This window comes from Nerophis lumbriciformis, linkage group LG27 (genome assembly GCF_033978685.3).
Source record: "Nerophis lumbriciformis linkage group LG27, RoL_Nlum_v2.1, whole genome shotgun sequence".
Classification (NCBI taxonomy): Eukaryota; Metazoa; Chordata; class Actinopteri; order Syngnathiformes; family Syngnathidae; genus Nerophis; species Nerophis lumbriciformis.
The window spans coordinates 25,546,900-25,570,428 of NC_084574.2; the positions used below are offsets into that span (position 1 = coordinate 25,546,900).

At 39.3% G+C, this 23,529-nt stretch overlaps 2 protein-coding genes across 2 annotated transcripts; one reads left to right on the forward strand and one right to left on the reverse strand.

The window, feature by feature from the left end:
• Nucleotides 1-224: 224 nt before the first annotated feature.
• taf5 (TAF5 RNA polymerase II, TATA box binding protein (TBP)-associated factor) lies at nucleotides 225-19,604 on the forward strand. The gene is made up of 11 exons (XM_061988288.1): nucleotides 225-633; nucleotides 4,111-4,342; nucleotides 6,976-7,291; nucleotides 7,388-7,551; nucleotides 7,652-7,787; nucleotides 7,883-8,003; nucleotides 9,795-9,924; nucleotides 10,036-10,200; nucleotides 15,664-15,841; nucleotides 15,963-16,140; nucleotides 19,146-19,604. The coding sequence occupies exons 1-11, from the start codon at nucleotides 225-227 to the stop codon at nucleotides 19,358-19,360; spliced, it is 2,244 nt and encodes a 747-aa protein (XP_061844272.1). The 3' UTR covers nucleotides 19,361-19,604.
• On the reverse strand, nucleotides 19,598-23,483 carry atp5md (ATP synthase membrane subunit k). The gene is made up of 4 exons (XM_061988289.2): nucleotides 23,386-23,483; nucleotides 19,955-20,058; nucleotides 19,788-19,878; nucleotides 19,598-19,716 (listed from the first exon to the last, which is right to left on the reverse strand). Exons 2-3 carry the CDS (start codon nucleotides 20,039-20,041, stop codon nucleotides 19,789-19,791), a joined length of 177 nt encoding a protein of 58 aa, XP_061844273.1. The 5' UTR covers nucleotides 20,042-20,058; nucleotides 23,386-23,483; the 3' UTR covers nucleotides 19,598-19,716; nucleotide 19,788.
• Between the last annotated feature and the right edge of the window lie 46 nt (nucleotides 23,484-23,529).

A 23,529-nucleotide genomic window follows, 5' to 3' on the forward strand; every position in this document is an offset into this window, starting at 1 on the left:
ACTGAAATTAACTAGTTTTTTCCTTGTTTTTCTTTTTAACTTTTGATTAAAGAGTTAAAATGTCACCGGCGAGTTGTGAATTGAAATAGACCTTGCACCACGTGACTACCAAGGCACCCTCTACTCGTGACGTAATTCAAAGCCAGCCAATCAGGTGTTTGTATGCAGCACCACGAGGTTTTCACTTTTTTTGTACCGCTGCACATGCGCATTTCATTTCAAAAATGGCGGCCGTGCAAGGCGGTATGGCCGACGTAGATGAAATAAAGGACATTAAAACGGAACCATCAATAGATGGCATTGCAAACAACAACGCGAACGACGGGAAGATACACTCCACGTCCCCCGGTCCCGGTGCTTCGGGTGGAGGTAACAAACCAGCGCCAGGAGCCCCTGAGGAGCAGCAGACGTTGCTGGCAATTCTGCAATTCCTGAAAAAGAACCAACTGTCGGAGTCCGTCGACATTTTGCGTCGTGAAGCTGGATTACCGGAGAATTTGTTGGATTTGAAGGCGGGCGATGTGTCCGCGGGTTCTGCGGGTGCACCAGGAACTGTGGAGGGAGGAGGTCTGGATGCCAACTCTCTTCTAAACCGTGTGACATCATCTGCGGGAGCACCAGCGCCGGTCAAAGGTCTGGTAATTAATCATGATATTGTTACTTATTTCAAAATGTATGTTTTTATTACTACGTTAATTGTGATGCGTCAACGATATTTGTGATGAAGAGTGTCTACTGTACCGAATACGATTTATTCATGCTGCACAAGTTGTATTCCAGTCTAGTGTATGATTGATCGATTGATAGATTGAAACTTTTATTAGTAGATTGCACAGTACAGTACATATTCCGTACAATTGACCATTAAATGGTAACACCCGAATAGGTTTTTCAACTTGTTTAAGTCGGGGTCCACGTTAATCAATTCATGGTACAAATATATACAATCAGCATAATACAGTCATCACTCAAGTTAATCATCAGAGTATATACATTGAATTATTTACATTATTTACAATCCGGGAGGTGGGATGTGGAGGGTGTTGGGGCGGGCGGGTTAGGTTTGGTTGATATCAGCACTTCAGTCATCAACAATTGTATCATCTGAGAAATGGACATTGAAACAGTGTAGGTTTGACTTTGTAGGATATGTACAACGAGCGGTGAACATAGTGAGCTCAGAAAGCATAAGAAAAAGTATATACATTTGATTATTTACAATCCGGGGAGGTGGGATGTGGTGGGGGGAGGGTGTTAGTCTCGGGTTGTAGTTGCCCGGAGTTGTTCTTTTAGTGCGGTTTTGAAGGAGGGTAGAGATGCACTTTCTTTTACACCTGTTGGGAGTGCATTCCATATTGATGTGGCATAGAAGGAGAATGAGTTAAAACCTTTGTTAGATCGGAATCTGGGTTTAACGTGGTTTGTGGAGCTCCCCCTGGTGTTGTGGTTATGGCGGTCATGTACGCTATGGAAGTAGTTTGACATGTACTCCGGTAACAGGGCGGTGTAGCGAATTTTATAGACTAGGCTCAGTGCAAGTTGTTTTACTCTGTCCTCCACCCTGAGCCAGCCCACTTTGGAGAAGTGGGTAGGAGTGAGGTGGGATTTGGGGTGGAGGTCTAGAAGTAACCTGACTAGCTTGTTCTGGGATGTTTGGAGTCTAGATTTGAGGGTTTTGGATGTGCTGGGGTACCAGGAGGTGCTAGAGTTGCTGTGCTTTTACATTGTAATTGTAAATAAAGTGTCAGTTAACATAATACATGGCGACAAGTTTTAAGTTGCAGATAAATGACCAAATTAAGGTCCTATTCTGCAAGTGGAATTCTTTTAAGTGAACCACACAAGAGGTCTTCCGTTTACAAACAAGTTCCGTTCTTACAATGTGAAGTAAGTCTGTTTTTAGGGTATTGATTGATTGATTGAAACTTTTATTAGTAGATTGCACAGTTCAGTACATATTCCGTACAATTGACCACTAAATGGTAACACCCGAATACGTTTTTCAACTTGTTTAAGTCGGGGTCCACGTAATCAATTCATGGTAAGTTCGGAACGTCTGATGGCCGACAGACCCCTGAGATCCACAGAATGCGGAAAGGCAGCAAAACATCACACCGCCATTTGCCGTCCAGCAATCCCCACTGCTGTTCTGTTGCAGCACCGCCGTGCAACGAAATAGCGCAGACCTCTACGAGATCTCGCGAATCCGCGCATAATGATGTGATAAAGTAAACACAATGTCTTGAGCTTTGTCGTCCATCAATACCCACAGGCTGTGACGGCGTTGACTTGACTCGTGGAAAAGACAACTGTTTTGCCTTTCAAAAACAGCAACTTAATATTTTTTCAATCAATCATCCATCCATCCATCCATCCATCTTCTTCTGCTTATCCAAGGTCGGGTCGCGGGGGCAGCAGCCTAAGCAGGGGAGCCCAGACTTCCCTCTCCCCAGCCACTTCGTCCAGTCCAATATTTAGGTTTACTACGCTATTGTATTTTAATGTTGGTCATTATGGTGATACTTGGAGAGCCAAATTTTTTCTGAGGTGGTACTTGGTGAAAAAAGTTTGAGAACTACTGCAGTACATCATAGTACTTGTGTGTATGTGTATCGTAGTGAACATACTCACTTTTCCAACATGCTGTGTTTCATGGGGAGGTATTTAAAAAGAAAGTTTACCTGCAAAATAGCGTACTGATAAAGATATTTGTGATACCGTAGAAGAACTAAGAGAACATTATTAGACCTGGATTGGAGCAGAGCTATTCTACAAACTACAATAATTTGTGCATGTGAAGATATGAATTAGGTGGGCTTTCTGTATGAAAGCTATGCACTCAGAGCGAGCATAGTGTGTATTTACAGCAGAGCTGGGCAAATATTTCGACTCAGAGGCCACATTGACAGAAGAAATGTGTCTGGTAGACCAATGTGTATATGTGTATAAATTATATACAGCAGTGGTCCCCAACCACCGGTCCGTAGACCGATTGGTACCGGGCCGCACAAGAAATCTTTAAAAAAAAAAAAAATAATATTTTTTTTTTTTTTTTTTTTTATTAAATCAACATAAAAAACACAAGATACACTTACAATTAGTGCACCAACACAAAAAAACTCCCTCCTCCATTTACACTCATTCGCACAAAAGGGTTGTTTCTTTCTGTTATTAATATTTCTGGTTCCTACATTATATATCAATATAGATCAATACAGTCTGCAGGGATACAGTCCGTAAGCACACATGATTGTATTTTTTTATGACAAAAAAATAAAAAAAATACCATACCCCCACCCGGTCCTTGGGACAAATTTCCAAGCATTGACCGGTCCGCAGTTACAAAAAGGTTGGGGACCACTGATATACAGTATACGCATTTATCTGTAAAAATCTACTGTACAGTATGTGTGTTTGGGTCCCTTTTTTCAGGAACACTAATAACAAAAGTCATGAAAACGAAATGGAATTTTAAAGTTTTTTAATGAGTGGGACACTCAAAATGTACATGAAAATAAAGAAAGTGGTTTTTACAATATTAACTATGAACAATAAAACACTGAATATTAACAACATTAGAACATCGCTCCTCTTTTACTTCTCAGACCAGCTCCTCGATAGACATCTTCTACAATCAAGCAAAACACAACAAAAATGTAAAAAAACCAGCAAAAAATTAATGCAACATGTAATTAACACCTACAATATGATATATTATCACTTTTATACAGAAATGTGTTGTAAAAATCTGCTTCCGCATCTTTTTCTGAGACACGCGTTTCGGACTGGCTGCTCTGAAAACAAACCCCGCCCACTCTACTTTGTCCTCATCTGAGCTGCTGTGACGTAGATTACAGTAATAACTCAAAAGCACAGATTTCAACCATTGAAATACTTTCTATAGTTCAAAAACAAAAGTTTTTAAAAACAACACGGCACATCATAATGGCAGCTACAGTTTTGATGTTGTAGGTCTAAAAAAATATGTAGAACGTCCGGCAGGCCGGATTGAAAATCTTAATGGGCCGCATGTGGCCCGCGGGCCGTATTTTGCCCAGGTCTGATTTACAGTATATGCTCATATTGATAATATGCTAACTTGTCTTTCAGCACCCGCGGGAGAGGACCAACCAGATGTGAGTGTGGTTCTGTCAGCCTACAGCCAGCAAGGAGACCCCACTCTCTACGAAACTTACTACAGCGGCTTGAAAAAGTTTATAGAGACGGTTCTGGACTGTCACAGAGCAGAACTGTCCCAGGTGTTCTACCCACTGTTTGTGCACATGTACCTGGAACTGGTCTACAACAACAACGAGAATGAGGCCAAGACGTTCTTTGACAAGTGAGTGTTTGTGACCGAGTTCAGTGTTTCCCACTGGACAGCAATCTTTTTTAGTATCTGAAAAAAACAACAAGTAGGTCTACACAATGTTATTAAGTTAGTTTGTTAGTTAGCGACATCGCTCAAAAAGTAATGGCGGGACTTTGATTTGACTCTCAGAAAATATTAGAAATGGAATAATGACAAACTAAATACATTTGTGGATTTAAGATGTTTTCTGGCTCTCTCATGTAATGACAAACGCAATGTCTGCCTCTTATTTGCACATGAACTCGGGATGTAATTATATGAAAATTACATATCACGGTTCCTGTGACCAAAATTATAACGGTTATCATTAGAGTTGCGCAATATAGACAATATACAATACAAATTACGTTAGGTCATGAAAAAAATACAGAGGCTATTTCATCCCTACAAGCCTGTTTCGCAGGTTTCTCTGCTCTTCAGGGGATTTTATATAAAAAAAAATATTTTTTATATTTTATATAGGGGATTTTATATAAAAAATAATTTTGTTATATAAAATCTCCTGAGGAGCACAGAAACCTGCGAAACAGGCTTGTAGGGATGAATTAGCCTCCGTATTTTTTCCTGACCTAACGTATACCGTTCTACCCCGGTGGAGGTGTGCATTCTAAATATTAAATAAATGCGATCAAAAGTCTGCTTACAGTGGAGCCTATGGGAGCCGTTCAATTCTGCCTATAAAGCCCCTAAAAACATCCAAACACCTCCATTAGGGTTTTATATACAGTACATGATGTAAGTATGTATGTAATGTAGTAACAAGCACATTAATGAAAACATTTTAATATTAAGGTATTTTGGTCATTTTAAGCATACACGGCATATTAATTTCAAAAACACATTAGGTTTGTTTTTTTCCCCTTCATCACTGATTTCTGCTCACTGCAGACTTCATGAGAGCCAACAAACATAATAAAACATCACTTACAATGTCTGCTGCCATTAGGATGCCGACTGCTAGGATTTTCATATATTCCCATTTAGATTAAGAATGGCTCATAATCCTCGCGAAGAAACGGGATGGGGAGCGGGGGGTTGACCAAGCTCTTTTCGTGTCGTTCTTGCCAGTTCCAATGGCTGTCAAAGTGTCCCAACTTTATTTTCTCAGCCATCTACTTTCCAGGTGAGATGCATGATTTATGATCTACAATAAACTTCCAAGGAGCAGGGAAGCGAGGAAACAGCAGACCACTTGATGATGTAAACATAGGGACACACGGTAGTGATCACGTCACCGCTATAAATAGTTTGTCTGCGTTAGCGCTTATAATAACTATATCACTAATACTTGGTTATTAGTCAAGTCACGAAATGTAAATGGAGTATTGTTGACGCTTTTTGAATGGTTATTTATCAGATTTTATAGGCGGAATGGAGGACCTCCTATTGGCTCCGCTATGAGCTGATATTTATTTACGTTTATTTAATATTTACAATACATTAAAAAAAAATCCATCCGTTGTCATGTCTATTATAATGATTGTGAACGATAGGCAAAATTTAAAAACAAAAAGTGCACTGTGTACTGTGCTAGCTTGCTTCTCCAGTTAATGAGCCGTATCATCAGTCCGAGAGTTTATTGAAGTGCGGTTATCAATCATGGTTTATTGATCACTTTAATTTGAAACAGTAACACTAACCGCCGGGAGTTTTACCGCAGTTTATCATTAATTCTGGTTATCTTACACCCCTAGTATTAACTGAAATATAAATAAAAACAATTAGGGCTGTGACAATTAATCGATGAAATCGAGTAGAAAAAAGCTTTGACTACCGTAATATTCTGTTGCTTCGATCCGGAACTTTAAATACGCGGACATAGTTTCTGCACAGCCGCTGCAAAGAGTGGTGTCTGTGGCGAGATCTGTGTGGCAGCGAACAGCAGTGAGTTTTCAATTTGGAATATATTTATGAATTCACACATGTTAAAAGGGAAATTTCAATGTTAGTGATGTGGATTTCTTCGAAAAAAGAAAGATTATGGCAAGCGGAAAAATCTTGATTATTTCAACTATTTTCCCTAAAACATGCATTGAGGCTAAAACATGTTTTATCTGATTAATCGAACAAATTAATCAAAGGATTATTCGATTAGTAAAATAATCGATAGCAGCAGCCCTAAAAACAATGGCATCAAATATACTTGCATATAGCAAGTGTCAATCAAACTGTAGTCTAGTATCAGTATTTGCAGGTTAGCCATTTAAGCTAATTTGTTTAGCAGTCAGTTGCTATTTACTAAATTAAAGACGGCTTTTATTCCCACTATAATGATATCAGGACATGGGTAAAACATATCACATATTTAATGCTTCAAATATCTTTCTTAAAGTGTTAAAAAACAACTAATCGGCAATGACTTGTGCTTGTGTGATCTTACACATAAGCAAAATCGAAAGCAAAAGTGACACATCTAAAATAGGAGTCTCTCCATAAACTTGTATATAAGTGGAGAATTCTTAAGAGGTAATGCAGAACATAATCGTGGCGGTCCAAATTTATCTGTGGCAGGCCGCCACAGCTGAATGTATGGAAAGCACTGGTATTTTCTTCTTCTTCTTCTGCTTGCTTGACATTTTAAACTGCCTTCTACTCAATTTTAGGTTCAGGGGGGATCAAGAGTGCTATTATAGGGATGACCTGCACATTTTGTTGGGTATAACAAAGAAGGAGCATATGCGAGGCAACGAGACCCTGCTGGACTTTCGCACCAGCAAGTTTGTCCTGCGAATATCCCGGGACTCATACCAGCTGCTCAAGAGGCACCTTCAGGAGCGCCAGAACAATCAGATTTGGAATATCATCCAGGAGCACCTCTACATTGACATCTTTGATGGCATGCCACGCAGCAAGAGTCAGATTGATGCCATGTCTGGCAGTCTGGCAGGAGAGGGCAAGAGAGAAGCTAATAAGGCTAAGGTTGGCAATATTTCATTCCCCTGCTCGCTTGCTATTTTCCATCATTGTCTTCAAAAGAAGTGTGTAAAGTTTTGGCTCTTAACTACTCCCTTCTAGGTTTACTATGGATTGCTTAAGGAACCGGAAATTGAACTTCCACTTGATGATGAGGATGAGGAAGCAGAGAATGAAGAGGGTAAACCCAAGAAGAAGAAACCCAAAAAAGACAGCATGGGCTCCAAGAGCAAGAAGCAGGACCCCAATGCACCTTCCCAGACAAGGTGTGTATTTTTTTCCTTTGTTTGTGTTTTATTGGCACACATGAATGTACTTTTATTTGAAGCATGTATTGAAGCAAATTTCACGTCCTGTGTTTTTCAGAATACCCCTTCCAGAATTAAAAGATTCTGACAAACTGGACAAGATCATGTACATGAAAGAGGCCACCAAGAGGATCCGACTGGGACCAGATAACCTTCCTTCCATTTGCTTCTACTCTTTTCTTAATGCATATCAGGTCTTGAACTTCTTGTCACTCTTTAATGGATGTTCAAAGGTGTCAAGTGGACTAAATATAAACTAATTTGTCGTTTTTTTCATGTTGCCTAACAGGGTCTAACAGCTGTGGATGTCACAGACGACTCCAGCTTAATTGCAGGAGGCTTCGCTGACTCCACAGTCAGATTGTGGAGCGTCACTCCGAAAAAGCTTCGCAAAGTCAAGTCGGCTGCAGGTACAGTAAATAAACAGTGGCACTCTCCGTTAACACGGCTTTAAAATGGGCCAAATTGATAACAAACCCAGACTAAGAGTCCCAATATAGTTGACAAAAATATATAAAATCCTTTGGGTCCTATATAACAAAACCGAATTGGTGCTATTTGGGTCCCCAGCAATCAAAACATATAAACGCATATTAAGATTACCTGTAATATATTTATTTTAATTGAAGCAAAGTGTCTTGAACATTGATCTGATTATGAATACATACAATTTAAATTATGAATTAAAACTACCCTGAAGACTGTAAAACTAGCATTTGTTGTATCATTCAGTTGCTCCGCTGGCCATGGGGAGGTCGATAGTAAGTTCACTGTTTTTCTGTATTGTTGATAATATGACAGCACAGTCCTGGTGCCTGAATCATTTTTTTAAGTTATTTGTGTATTTTTAAAATACAATCTGTGTTAAATTAGTGTAATGTGCTTAGTGTCAACATGCTATTGGCATACCGGTACATGCTATGTGGCTATATTTGATGTATTTGCTAGTTATATGCTAAAAAGTTACTTCAGTTACTTTCAGTAATTTGAAAAGAGTTACAACAAGACTTGTTTGGTATACCTACTCAGTGGCCTAGTGGACCTACTCAGTGGCCTAGTGGTTAGAGTGTCCGCCCTGAGATTGGTAAGTTGTGAGTTCAAACCCTGGCCGTGTCATACCAACGACTATAAAAATCGGACCCATTACCTCCCTGCTTGGCACTCAGCATCAAAGGTTGGAATTGGGGGTTAAATCACCAAAAATGATTCCCGTGCGCGGCACCGCTGCTACCCACTGCTCCCCTCACCTCCCAGGGGGTGAACAAGGGGATGGGTCAAATGCAGAGGACACCTAGTGTGTGTGTGACAATCATTGGGACTTTAACTTTTGACTTTACAGTCGTCCTTCGCCAAAATATTGCGGCTTCACCACATTGCGGATTTATTTTTTTCCCCCTTCTTTTTGTAAAGCATTTTAGACAACATTGTTGGCCTAAATTTAACATTTTCAAGCATAAAATGGCTAAATCAGCTAAACATACCAATACTTTAGTAGTTTTGGCCACTCGAGGAGACCAATCTAATCAGAGCGCGCTGTTCATTATTATGGCCACTGATTGGCTCAGCTTCAGCCAGCATTACTATATTGGATTAAAAGAGTGTCAATCAATGAAACTTAATTTTTATAGCACTTTTCATGCATATAATATGTAGCACAAAGTGCTTTACCGTACATTAAAAACATTTATAAAACAGTGCCTCCTGCCCTCATTACATAACCCCAGGCTCAAAGAGTCAGCCACTCCCCAACTCCATACCGCATTTTACCCCCACCACACACATACACACATAATAAAGGTCACTAAAATGTTTCTTCAAGTTTAGAGGGCTCTCATGATGTTGAAAAACATATTCTAAAGGTTGTAAACAGTTTTTTATGCTCTCGCTGTAAAAATATTACATTTCTAATCAATGATTCCTACTTTTTAAATGTTGTTTATTGCGGTCATGTCCGGAACCAATTAACTCCGATAAATGAGGAGCGACTGTACATCTTTTGACACTGCAAACACCCAAAGATTATATTGCATTTACATAGCATATTGTTTTAAATCTTTATTATATTTTTATTGTTTTACAAACTATGGCCACATCCTGGAGAAAATACTTAAAATGGCAAAAATGTAAATTGGTTGAGATGAACTCTTGGCTGTCGTCCAGCACAAAGCTACCTTTGGTTTGCTCTTCCTTCTTTTTCTCAGACTTGAATCTGATTGACAAGGAGTCTGATGACGTGCTGGAGAGGATCATGGATGAAAAAACATCCAGCGAGTCCAAGATGTTGTATGGGCACAGTGGTCCTGTGTATGGTATCAGCTTCAGTCCAGACAGGTAAAAAAACAAAAACCATCAGCTGTGCTGCATTATTCACATTCTCTGGATGAATCAAAACATGCTATGGTGTGTGTGATCATCATAGTAAAAGCTGTCATGCACTTGTAGAAACTACCTACTGTCAAGCTCCGAAGATGGCTCAATCAGGCTGTGGAGCCTGCAAACCTTTACATGCCTGGTGGGCTACAAAGGTCACAACTACCCAGTGTGGGATACCCAGTTTTCTCCACATGGGTACTATTTTATCTCTGCAGGACACGACAGAGTTGCTCGGTAAGAATTGTGGGCTTTTATTTTCCTCACTATATACAGCACTTTTTTTCTGTATGTCAGTGTCACCTATCAGAATGTTCAGTTTGTTAAATACATAATGATACCATAATCAAACATCATCCAGAGGTAAAAATGTGTCAACTTGCCTACTTTTTTTTATATCGAAGCACACATCTTTTATGTAATATTCTTTGGAATAAAACATTTTGTTTTGGAGGAAAGCAGTTTCTGATGTGCTTAAAATCACATACCATGTAGCTACTAGTCAAGAAGTCACATTTAACTACTAGATAAGACAATTTCTGGACAAATTGTGTACGACTGCTGTAAAAGCTAAAGCTGAACTGAAATGCTGATATATTCAGAACAGGCAATCTATCTGGTAGTCATAGTTTATGCATAATATGGTACTGTGGTCTTCAGTTGTGATGAGACGCACCAAATTGAGCTAGGAAAATTTGTTCATCGGCAAGAATAGATTTTGTCTCTTTTCAAAGCAAATGTTTTCAATTAATAGCACAGTAGAAGACAACGTCATTGTGCTTATACTTGCAGACTGATTCTTTGAGATGTGGGTTTGCATTGAGCTGCCTTAAATAGCGAAGGACCATTAGCTGCCTAACAAGGCGCTTGATTTAAAAACACTATATTTAGCTCCTTTGATATAATTGGTCAAAATTTGATCTATGGAGGCATATTGCTTGTATTTCGTCACGGGACTTCTTCCCAGAAGTGAAAAACTGGTGGTCAGCAAGCAGCGCACAAAATATATATGAACGCAAGGGGCCTAGATCTTCCTGCAAAAAGCAGATACGGGAAAAAAATCTATTCATGCAATCGAATCGATCTCTATACTTTATCAAAAAAAGATTTGGCGAGTGATATCAATGATTATCCGTCCGTATAGTTACCAGACATATCGAACTATCTTGTGCTCCAGACGTCATTCTACATGACAAAACAGACTCGGAAAAGCATGGAGGTCTACAAGTTTTTTGTGTGTAGCTGTGTCAAGGAAATAATATCAAGACTCTCCCGGAAAAATATGCATAGTTTTGGCTCGGGTATTTTTGCATTTTATGATTCATTTTGGCGTCTTGAGAAGACACGTCCATGTAAACAAACTGACGACTTGCACCCGACAGCTGACACCTGTGACTGCATATCCATTTAACAAAGTAACAATTACTGAATCATCACCATATTTTATTTTTGTCCTCTTGTCATATGTACTCTTATTTTTGTACAAAATAAACAAGAGGGGAGACGTAGAAGTACTTTCCTGACAATTTAGTATCATTGATACTGACTTTCTGGTTTCTGTTTAAAAAAAATATAATTCAAACAATATCAAGATAATACTTCAATGGGAAATACTAAATGAGTAAAGTATACAAAAAATATATCAAACAAACCTTAACGAAGTAATCACTGCAACTTGTGCGTTCTTTGCCTCTGTTCCCGCGGACTGTAGCACGTTTCTCGTTGCACTCTTCCACCCTTCTTGATTACCTCTCGAGGAACTCTGAAGAAACATTTATCCTTTTCGCGATTTGAACGGTTCGTAATGCCGACAACGACGCATGTATGGGGCATTTTTCTTCGTGCTAGGCTAAATGGCGCCTAGTACCCATTGAGAACAGACGCTAGCATGACCACCACACATATCTAATGAGCCAGACCTGAGCCGGATGTGACTTCATGTAAATCCAAGCAATTGAACCAATCATCCAAGGGTAAACACTTTTCTTCCTTTGAGATGGGTTAAATGTAACCCAAGTAAGCTAAAATGTCCTTTTGAAGGGGACGAGTGTGAGTTCTTTGAATTCTTTGCAGAAAATGTAGACATTTTTTGGAAATATTGATAGATGGCACATGTGTCCTGAATGAGCTGAACATTTTCGTCTTTGATCAATATGAATCGGTTGAGAAATGTAGAAGACAAACCTGTCAAAAAATGGCTGGGATGATAATTAGAAAGAAAACTATACAGGACTGTCTCAGAAAATTTGAATATTGTGATAAAGTTCTTTATTTTCTGTAATGCAATTAAAAAAACAAAAATGTCATACATTCTGGATTCATTACACATCAACTGAAATATTGCAAGCCTTTTATTATTTTAATATTGCTGATTATGGCATATATCTTAAGAAAACTCAAAAATTCTATCTCAAAAAATTAGAATATTTCCTCAGACCAAGTTAAAAGAAAAGATTTATAACAGCAAAACAAAATCAAACATTTGAAAATGTCAATTAATGCACTCAGTACTTGGTTTGGAATCCTTTTGCACGGATTACTGCATCAATGCGGCGTGGCATGAAGGCAATCAGCCTGTGGCATTGCTGAGGTGTTATGGACAGAGGTGGGACCAAGTCATTGTTTTGCAAGTCACAAGTAAGTCTCAAGTCTTTGCCCTCAAGTCCGAGTCAAGTCCCGAGTCAAGTCCCGAGTCAAGACAGGCAAGCCCCGAGTCAAGTCCAAAGTCAAGACTGGAAAGTCAAGTCAAGTCCTAAGTCCTGCATTTTGAGTTTCGAGTCCTTTCAAGTCCTTTTAACCACAGACTAATATATTAACACAGATTGTGTATGCTTTTTAAACGCTGTATTTATTTATTAAAACAAGTGCATTTTAAATTGCAGGAAAGAAAATTGTGCTGACATTGCACTTTATAATAGCACTATTAACCAGTCATTTTAAACATTAACTCATTCCTTTACAGAACAAACACATTGAAAAATAAAGTGCAAATGTACTTATTTGTACAAAAGTGTTAACATTGAAAAAACATGACATATACGTGAACATAACAAAAAAGTTGTACCGTACTTTTTATATGTCAGGGCCCTATGCTGCATTGCATTTGCAAAAGACCAAATTAGCCAAGAGTCTGTCAGTCATTTGTGCACGATGGGGGCGTAGTATGATGCCACCATGGCTGAGAACTCGCTCCACTGGAGCACTGGAGGCAGGCACTGCCAAGACTCTCATGGCCACTCGGAACAGTGAAGGAAGAGTCTTCATGTTCAATGCCCAGAACAAAAGGGGGGAGAGAGTTGTTTTGGGTTGGTGCACTACTTGTAAGTGTATCTTGTGTTTTTTATGTTGATTTAATTACAAAAAGAAAAAAAAAAGAAAAAATTCTTGTGTGGCCCGATACCAATCGATCCACGGACCAGTACCGGGCCGCGGCCCAGTGGTTGGGGACCACTGAGGTAAACAACCAACAGTATGTCAGAAAGCTAGCTAAAACGGTACACATATTCATAATATAGTATACTGACCTTTATTTTACTATTTTTGTCTTTTTTTAGGTGGCTAAAATACGCGGTGCTGCTGACCGCCGTCTAACGTTACGTGTGATATATTGACTAACGTAACCCTGCTTAAAAAAAATCACTGAACAAAAAGTATGAATAAGGTAGTGAACTGCAACAGATTCCCGTGTTTGCAACAACGTTATAACGTTAGCAGTGAGTTTACAGCCTCACTGATTTAACTACACTGCAAATAAAAGTCACGTTACTTAGCCAATAAACGTTATCTTACATTCAAAACTTACCGTTCTTTGTGCAACTTCAAATGCCGGATGAAGTTGGAAGTTGTTGCCTCTCCATCAGTAATTTTCGAACCGCATGTGTTGCATACTGCAAACCGTTTTGTGTTGACCACCTCGTAATTTTTATACCCAAACGAAATTATTTTAGGTATCATTTTTTGTTCACTGGCGTGTGGTTTGGACATGTCTTCTTCCTGCAATTTGATTGGATGAATGCTGTGTGATGAAAACAAAGTAGATCTAATTTGATTGGCTGTTGTACTGAGACCACACCAGCTGACACACGCAACGCTGATAGACAAGTACACAATGAAAAATACGGAGCGCTCCCGAATAACTTTTTCATCTTTGGGTTTTGGGGAAAGTAGCAAGTCATGTCAAGTCATGTCAATTCAAAAGGCTCAAGTCCAAGTGAAGTCACAAGTCATTGATGTTAAAGTCTAAGTCGAGTTGCAAGTCTTTTTACATTTTGTCAAGTCGAGTCTAAAGTCATCAAATTCATGACTCGAGTCTGACTCGAGTCCAAGTCATGTGACTCGAGTCCACACCTCTGGTTGTGGATGCTTCAACAGCGGCCTTTGGCTCATTTGCATTATTGGGTCTGGTGTCTTTCAGCTTCTTCTTCACAATACCCCACAAATTCTCTATAGGGTTCAGGTCAGGGGAGTTGGCAGGCCAATCAAGGACAGTAATTTCATGGTCAGTACACCAGTTACTGGTGGTTTTGGCACTGTGCGCAGGTGCCAGATCATGTTGGAAAATGAAATCATCATCTCCATAGAGCTTTTCAACAGATGGAAGCATGTAGTGCTCTAAAATCTCTAGAAGCGTCTGACTTGGGCTATGGAAAAGAAGCACTGGACAGTTGCAGAGTGGTCCAGAGTCCTGTTTTCAGACGAAAGCAAGTTTTGTATTTCATTTGGAAGTCAAGCCACTAGAGTCTGGACGAAGGCTGGAGAGGAGCAAAATCCAAGTTGCTTGAAATCCAGTGTGACGTTCCCACAGTCAGCAATGGTTTGGGGAGCCATGTCAGCTGCTGGTGTTGGTCCACTGTGTTTCATCAAGTCCAGAGTCATTGCAGCTGTGTACCAAGAGATTTTAGAGCACTACATGCTTCCATCTGTTGAAAAGCTCTATGGAGATGATGATTTCATTTTCCAGCATGATCTGGCACCTGCCCACAGTACCAAAACCACCAGTAACTGGTGTACTGACCATGGCATTACTGTCCTCGATTGGCCTGCCAACTCCCCTGACCTGAACCCCATAGAGAATTTGTGGGGTATTGTGAAGAAGAAGCTGAAAGACACCAGACCCAATAATGCAAATGAGCTAAAGGCCGCTATTGAAGCATCCTGGGCATCCATAACACCTCAGCAATGCCACTGGCTGATTGCCCCCATGCCACGCCGCATTGATGCAGTAATCCGTGCAGAAGGATTCTCAACCAAGTACTGAGTGCATTAATTGACATTTTCAAATGTTTGATTTTGTTTTGCTGTTACAAATATTTATTTTTTACTTGGTCTGAGGAAATATTCTAATTTTTTGAGATGGGATTTTTGAGTTTTCTTAGGCTGTATGCCATAATCAGCAATATTAAAATAATAATAAAAGGCTTGCAATATTTCAGTTGATGTGTAATGAATCCAGAATGTATGACATTGTTTTGTTTTTAATTGCATTACAGAAAATAAAGAACTTTATCACAATATTCTAATTTTCTGAGACAGTCCTGTATGTGCAGCAGTCACGCAACAGTGAATGCTGATCCACAACACAATACAGTACTAAAACTGTACTACATTATGAAGGGAGCCACAATCTAAACAAACCATTGTAAGCACCTGTTGGCGTGTTGTTAAGGTGTGCTCAGTTGTTTCTCTCACTCTCTTATTTAGTCTGTGGGCTACAGATCACTACCAGCCACTGCGGATGTTCGCTGGTCACCTGGCAGACATCACTTGCACCCGCTTCCATCCTAACTCAAACTACGTGGCCACAGGGTCGTCTGACCGCACCATCCGCCTGTGGGATGTTCTGACAGGGAACTGTGTCCGCATCTTCACTGGTCACAAGGTTAGAACCATAACAGTACTTCCTCGCTATAAGTATCCCAATGAATGTAAATTTTTTATCAATACAGGTCACAGCAGGTGAAAAAAAATGTCTTATGTTTACTACGTATTCCATCCTCTAGGGTCCAATCCATGCGCTGTCATTTTCTCCCAATGGAAAGTTTTTGGCTTCGGGGGCTACTGATGGCCGAGTTCTCCTGTGGGACATTGGTCACGGTCTCATGATCACAGAGCTCAAAGGCCACACAGACACCATCTACTCTCTAAGGTTCAGCAGGGACGGAGAGATTCTTGCCTCTGGTGGGTACTTCACTATTTTGTGCCGTGGACTAGTTTAAAATTCTCTAATATATTAGGCGTGTAACGATTGATCGATATATCGATAGATTGATTTATATTCCTAAATTTCAAGTATATCGATCTGTGCTCAGCAAGTTTTCCTTCCAGAAGATAGGTATCGATCCAAGATCGTTTTAAAAGGGAATTGATCAATTATATCGGTACTAGAAAAAAGAAAACATTGGATTCAGGAACAGCAGACTTTATGAAGTTCATCACTTTTAAAAATAAAGGCATTAAACTTTAAGTCTATTTGACGTCATCAAGACAAAAATTGACGTCATCAAGACAAAAATTGCGGACAGCTAAGGTGGTTGAGAAAGGTCATAACAAATGCAAACGCCACAAGACAATGTCATAAATTACAACACAAAAACTTTCAGCTACAGCACGATTGCAAAACCCCAACAAATACAACACAATAATATGAAGCCATAGCACAACTTTAAGCCACAAAAGACACAACAGAAGTGACAGCTACGGCGACGCACCGACTTCCTTAACACAACACGAAGCGACAACAACCGGCAGCCAAGCAAAGGTAAATTCATCAGAAATAAATAAATAGAACAGATGAACAAATCAATCAGGGAGGCTATGGAAATTAGAAAGCGAGGGGCCAAAACCAATAACATGGATGAGGGGGCATACATGCTTCCACACACCTGGAACACTGTCCTTCATCGGGGAATTTTATTTAGGAGGTAAATCAACAGTTTAAATGTTGAAAAGTGATAAAGTGTGTGAATTCTGAAAATGTCAGCAAAAAAGGTTTCCTCTTGCTAATTCAACCTAAAGTGTTGGTTGCACTTTATTCAAATAAGATGTAAATGCATTGGCCATTAATTGTTGTTTAGTCATTTGTATCCATAATTAATTTTTATACCTAATTCCCTTACAAAAAATTACAGGAATATAGGAACCTTTACCTGCAGTTTCCAGTATTTATTTCCCAGTCACACAGCTTGATTTTTTTTTTTACTAAAAAGTTACTGAATCGATTTCAAGTCACTGAATCGTTTTGGATCGTATCGTTCTAAAAAAAAAGAGAGAGATCGTCCCTGAATTGTATCGGCAACCACAAATACTGAATCGAATCATTACACTACTACGGTACTTGAAATGCTGTTTTAAACACGTTCTTTGCATTGATGGAAATCATTACTTCATCCTGATTGTATACGTTTATTCAATTCAAAATAATGAACAGTCAATGTTTTTGGCAGCTCTATTTGAACAGTGACAGTATAAAGAACAAAATCCAGATGAAAACATTAGATAAAAGGTTGAGTTTGAGTTAAAATGCATTTCTATTTTTTAACAACATTTTTGATCCCATAGAACAATACAGGGTAGTAGATTGAAAAACTCCTTTTAGCACTAAGGTTAGCGGTTTCTTATAGTTTTTGATGCTGTTGCTTGGCAACTAGTTCCCACTCCCTCTTCAGATTGTCATTGTAATCAAGGGAATGACAAGCATACATTGACATACATGGTCTTAAGTAAGGCGACCTAAAATCTTTCAAGTTTTAGGTCTTTTGGTCGTGAGTTCAATCCCGGCCTCGGGATCTTTCTCTTCCTCTCACCTCCAAAGACATGCACCTGGGGATAGGTTGATTGGCAACACTAAATTGGCCCTAGTGTGTGAATGTGAGTGTGAATGTTGTCTATCTGTGTTGGCCCTGCGATGAGGTGGCGACTTGTCCAGGGTGTACCCCGCCTTCCGCCCGATTGTAGCTGAGATAGGCTCCAGCGACCCCGAAGGGAATAAGCGGTAGGAAATGGATGGATGGAATGTTTGCTGTTTATCCAGAAGATTTTTAAATCAAAGGTCACTGAAAGTTCTCAATTGTAGTTCATAAAAGTGTTTTATGTGGGTGCCATTCACACAAAACTCATCCAAAATTTGCTCTAATAAACTTTGCACAGAGGCAGAAAAGGGCCTTACAGTGTAGATTTAGGTTGAATTAAGGCCTAGACGTTAAAGTCAAGGAGGTAAAAGGCAAACCTGTGTGTCTTCTATGTGGAGAATGTGCGGCTGTAATGAAAGAATATACTCTAAGAAGGCACTATGAAACGTCAAAGAAACACAAAGACAAGAATATGTACACGAAACAAAGGCCACAGAAGGTGGAAGAATCAAAACGAGGTCTTTAAATTCCGACAGGCTCTGTTCACAAAAGCCACATCACGAAGCTATGGTGCTGGTTTTGTTAACTGACACCATGTTTAATTGTAATATTTGAATGATGATAAATGAATGTGTTGTGACAGCATGCGGATTTCACCAAAGCGGCGGTTTGTGGAAACACTCGGTTGCTTTTCCAAACATTTTTAATAAACTGCCAAGTTAGAATGCTAAACAGGAAGTGATTAAAAAGTTTAATGACTTTGTAAAAACACTGACATAGTCTAAGTTCATTGTGTTTTTGAAACTGCACCAATTTTGTCCTCCGTTTTCAACTTACGTCAAGTGTTTTGCCAAGAGCATTATTTGTAGTATGTACATTTTCAGAATATACTTGTTCTATTTTTGGCCAAAGTAAGACAAAGAATCTGAAGTTGTCTTTATTTTTGAAAGGGCAACAAAAGGGCATTTTATGACTTTTTTCTTAATATTTGTGTATGATTTTATTGTCGTAATTTTATTGCATGATTTTTGTATCCCTTTAATTTAGGTAGCCAGGGACTGCAGATGGAAGTTAGCTATTTAGCTATAATCTGGTACAGAACATATCTGTCTTTGAGCTTAATGTTTCTGTGCATTGTCCCTTCAAATAAAGACTAAAAAAAAAGAAAGTTATTATGCCATGATTTTACCAGCTCTACCCGCGTGGGAATAGATTTTCCTTCATGCGGCCATTGAGCTAAAATGAGTTTGACACCCCTGAACTAAGGAATGTAGTCCAAATTTATGATTAATTCTGTAAATTTTTGTCTCTATAAAACATGTTTTGTCTCGCCAGGCTCTATGGATAACACCGTTCGCCTATGGAACGCCACAAAAGCATTTGATGATTTGGAGACTGACGACTTCACTGCAGCTACAGGACACATTCACCTACAAGATAACTCACAGGAGCTTCTGCTTGGCTGCTACACAACTAAATCCTCACCTGTCATACATCTTCACTTCACCCGCAGAAATCTACTGTTGGCTGCAGGTGCCTACAACCCTTAAGACTTTATTGAATTGAGAAACCAACAAAAGCTTGAAATGAACATTTCTTCCATAAAGTGACTGATAGTTTTAGGCAGTGGGAAAATACCTGATGATACATTTTGTAAATTATGTTTTGTAACTACTACACTGGACCTAAAGGAAGTCCTAAGAATGTGCCACTGTAACTGGTTATTATGTTAGAAATCATTTTGTATTATATTATTTTATAGCTAAACATGTAAATAAAAAAAAGTGTTTTTTATGTTTTGGCCATAAATGATCTTTATTGTCAACATAAGGAAACCAAACAGTTATTTTATTACAAGTACACCCAGATGCCTTCTCCACTCCCAGCAGTCAGACATGGTCAAGATCTGTAAAGGACATACTCATGTTAGTTAACTAATACATGAATGTGTTATTACATTAGGTAGTATGTACTTACACTACTTTTCAGTGACGGCGGCTTGTTTCTTGGGCTTCAATTTGAAGAAAAGGCCAATAGCGAGTAGGGAGGCATATGTGGCTAGAACACACTTGAGGAAAGAAAAGTTATAAATCAAACTTGAAAAATAGGTTAATAGCGTATTTACATAACTACTGCCAACTTACATTTCTCCTGCCTATGATGGTGTATGAGTTGAAGTACTTTGCAAGTCCAGTGAACTGGGGATGCGAGCCGCTGTCATGACCTCCCATGATGGATGTTATTAATCCTATATTAGGATGAAGACAAATGGATGTATTAGCATACTAATAAACAACACTGTCTCGGGCTGCACCATTAATCGACATTGTTTTAATTTTTTCTTTGCCGTCACTGGCATTTGAATGACAAACATGTTCGCAAATCAGAATTGTCGATCCTCGCGTTTGTTCGTGTTTCTCTTTAAACAGGGAGAAAGACGTTTCACAGGGTAAGACTTTTTTAAGACCATCTTGAAAATAATTTAAGACCATTTCACATACATACAGACAAAAAAATACAACGACTAAGTAAAATCAGAGGTCCAGAATTAATTGTAAGTACCGTATTTTCCGGACTATAAGGCGCACTTAAAGTCCTTTCATTTTCTCAAAACTCAACGTTGTGCCTAATGTACGGAATAATTCTGGTTTTCCTTACCGACCTCGAAGCAATTTTATTTGGTACACGGTGGAATGATAAGTGTGACCAGCAGATAGCAGTCACACATAAGAGATATGTGTAGACTGCAATATGATGGCAGTCACACATAAGAGATACATGTGGGCTGCACTATGATGGCAATATGACTCAAGTAAACAACTAAATCGTTGAACTTTTACTTACCCATCTTATGCAAGTCATTTGGCTTTGCTTTGGGCTTTCGTTAAGTTTTCGCCGCTGCCATGCTTAGCTGTAACAACGCTGCGCGTACAGCACATTAGCTAGTGGTGCTCAATAAATTCTGACGGGTCAGCACAAATAGCCTACTTTAGTTCCGTTTTAGCGTCCTCAAAAATCCAAACATTTAAAAAGCAAGATTGACGTTTATGCATGTTTTAAATAAAAGTAGCGTCAATAGATTAAGACCTTTCAAAATCGTATTTAAGACCTTTTATGGGATTTTAGGAGAATTTGACATTTTAAAACCTAAAATTCAAATTATTGGATTTAAGACTTTAGACTTTTTAAGACCCCGCGGATACACTGTTTCACTGTTTGTATCGCTCTCAGCGCGTCTAACGGTAGAATTAACTGAACACAGTGAGCTCTCTTTTTAGTCATTTGCAATCTTTGTTTCAGTGGGTGGAGAGCGGGGCACCAGATTTGCACACACAGGAAGCCCGTACAGAGCGCCTCACTACTCGCCAGTGAGAAGTAACTAAGTGGGAATATTTCAGCATCAAATTGGATGGGCGAACAATGGAGAATGCCGTGATCGCGTGAAACAAAAAGACAACGTCCAACCTTGTTTTTACAACTGGGGAAAAAAGTTAAAAATTAATTCAAGTTAAATTTTTGCTTCCTGAAATGAGTCAGTTTAAATGTTTTGATTTGCTTATTAATGATGAAGTCATTTACCTTCCAATTACTGTACAATGGCAAACACGTTCTACAATAATGACAAAAAAGTTAATATCCTTTTAAATGGTTACTTACATTATTATCAATCAATCAATGTTTATTTATATAGCCCTAAATCACAAGTGTCTCAAAGGTCTGCACAAGCCACAACGACATCCTCGGTACAGAGCCCACATAAGGGCAAGGAAAAACTCACCCCAGTGGGACGTCGATGTGAATGACTATGAGAAACCTTGGAGAGGACCGCATATGTAGGTAACCCCCCCCCCCCCCCCCCCCCTCTAGGGGAGACCGAATGCAATGGATGTCGAGTGGGTCTGACATAATATTGTGAGGGTCCAGTCCATAGTGGATCCAACATAATAGTAAGAGTCCAGTCCATACTGGGGCCAGCAGGACACCATCCCGAGCGGAGACGGGTCAGCAGCGCAGAGATGTTATGATTACATAAAAATAAACAATATATCGGTTTTTTTTTTAATCGGTTATTTCGTTTTAAAATATGACAAAAACGCTCTAAGTCTACCTACATAAAGCCAAATCAAGTTAATTATTGAATTTTGTTCTAATGTGTGACACCTATATCAGGGTTATAATGATTGACAGTCTAAAAGTAACATGTCTTCCTCCATTCGTTATTTTCACATTTTAATGTACACAGAGCCCCAAAAAAAGTCTTCGGGCTATAGAGCGTTTTCTATTCGGGCTCCAGTACTCTGGAATGCCCTCCTGGTAACAGCTACAGATGCTACCTCAGTAGAAGCATTTAAGTCCCATCTTAAAACTCATTTGTATACGCTAGCCTTTAAATAGACCCCCCTTTTAGACCAGTTGATCTGCTGTCTCCTTCATGGAGAGGGGGGGCACAGATTAGGTGACCACAGATGATGAGCGCTAGATGGACCACTCATCTGTACATCAGTTGGGGACGTCTCTGCGCTGCTGACTTGTCTCCACTCTGGATGTTCCCAGCTGGCCCCACTATGGACTGGACTCTCACACTATTAACTAGATCCACTCGACGTCCATTGCACCGGTCGCCCAGGGGGCGTCCCCACATTTGCAGTCCCCTCCAAGGTTTCTCATTGTATTGGCTTGAGTTTTTCCTTGCCTTGATGTGGGATCTGAGACGAGGATGACGTTGTGGCTTGTGCAGCCCTTTGAGATACTCGTGATTTAGAGCTATATAAATAAACTTTGATTGATTGATTGTAAAATGAACAATGTATAAAAAAATTTTTAATCTGTTATATCTTCTTAACATATGACAAAACCGCTCTAAATCTACTTACCGTATTTTTCGGACTATAAGTCGCAGTTTTTTTCATAGTTTGGCCGGACTCCAGTGCGACTTATATATGTTTTTTTCCTTCTTTATTATGCATTTTCGGCAGGTGCGACTTATACTCCGAAAAATACGGTACATAAAGCCAAATCAAGTTAATTATTGCATTTTGTTCTCATGTGTGGCACCTGAAAACAAGGTTATGATGATTGACAGTCAAAAAGTTATTTTCACATTTTAATGTATAAAAAATGTTGGAGAGAGAAATCACAATTAAGTTTTTTTCTCAAACACTTGTCAAGAAGGCCATGGGAAATTCACGTTAGAAATCTATTCGTACGGTTTACACTACAGTAAGTTTATCCATCCATTCATTTTCTACCGCTTGTCCCGATTGGGGTCAATAATTTATATAACTCTTTGCAACGATCCTGCCGATGTCACCTCAGTGTGATAGCCAGATAATTCCGATGTAACAAAGTTTGAGGTCTTTCCTGACTTTATTTAACCAATTTTGCCCCTTGGTAATCATTTTTACCAGCAACCTGACATTGACTTGTTTTACCTTGTTAGCATAGCAAGCCAGAGTACTACAGTGAGCTATACTAGCTAGCACATTTGTTAAAGGCGCAAATTACATTGCAATGCATTTATTTAAAACTCATACATTGACAGCAAAGAGTAAGTAACAAGACGCCGTGTTCTTACCTCTAGCACACAATCCTTGAGAAAATAGAGAGACGTGTGCCCTTCAACTGAGTGAGGCCTCGACGCTGAAACTGAAGGGAAGTCCCGCCTACTTAGTGTTGTTACAATCTCTGTTACTATTGGTTGAAAAAAATGACGTAGTGA

Coding starts and splice junctions, on each gene's coding strand:
- taf5 (XM_061988288.1), top strand. CDS start 225: ATGGCGGCCGTGCAAGGCGGTATGGCCGACGTAGATGAAATAAAGGAC. Junction 4,343..6,975: donor GCCAAGACGTTCTTTGACAA/GTGAGTGTTTGT, acceptor ACTCAATTTTAG/GTTCAGGGGGGATCAAGAGT. Junction 10,201..15,663: donor GGACACGACAGAGTTGCTCG/GTAAGAATTGTG, acceptor TCTCTTATTTAG/TCTGTGGGCTACAGATCACT.
- atp5md (XM_061988289.2), bottom strand. CDS start 20,041: ATGGGAGGTCATGACAGCGGCTCGCATCCCCAGTTCACTGGACTTGCA. Junction 19,879..19,954: donor CCATCATAGGCAGGAGAAAT/GTAAGTTGGCAG, acceptor TCTTTCCTCAAG/TGTGTTCTAGCCACATATGC.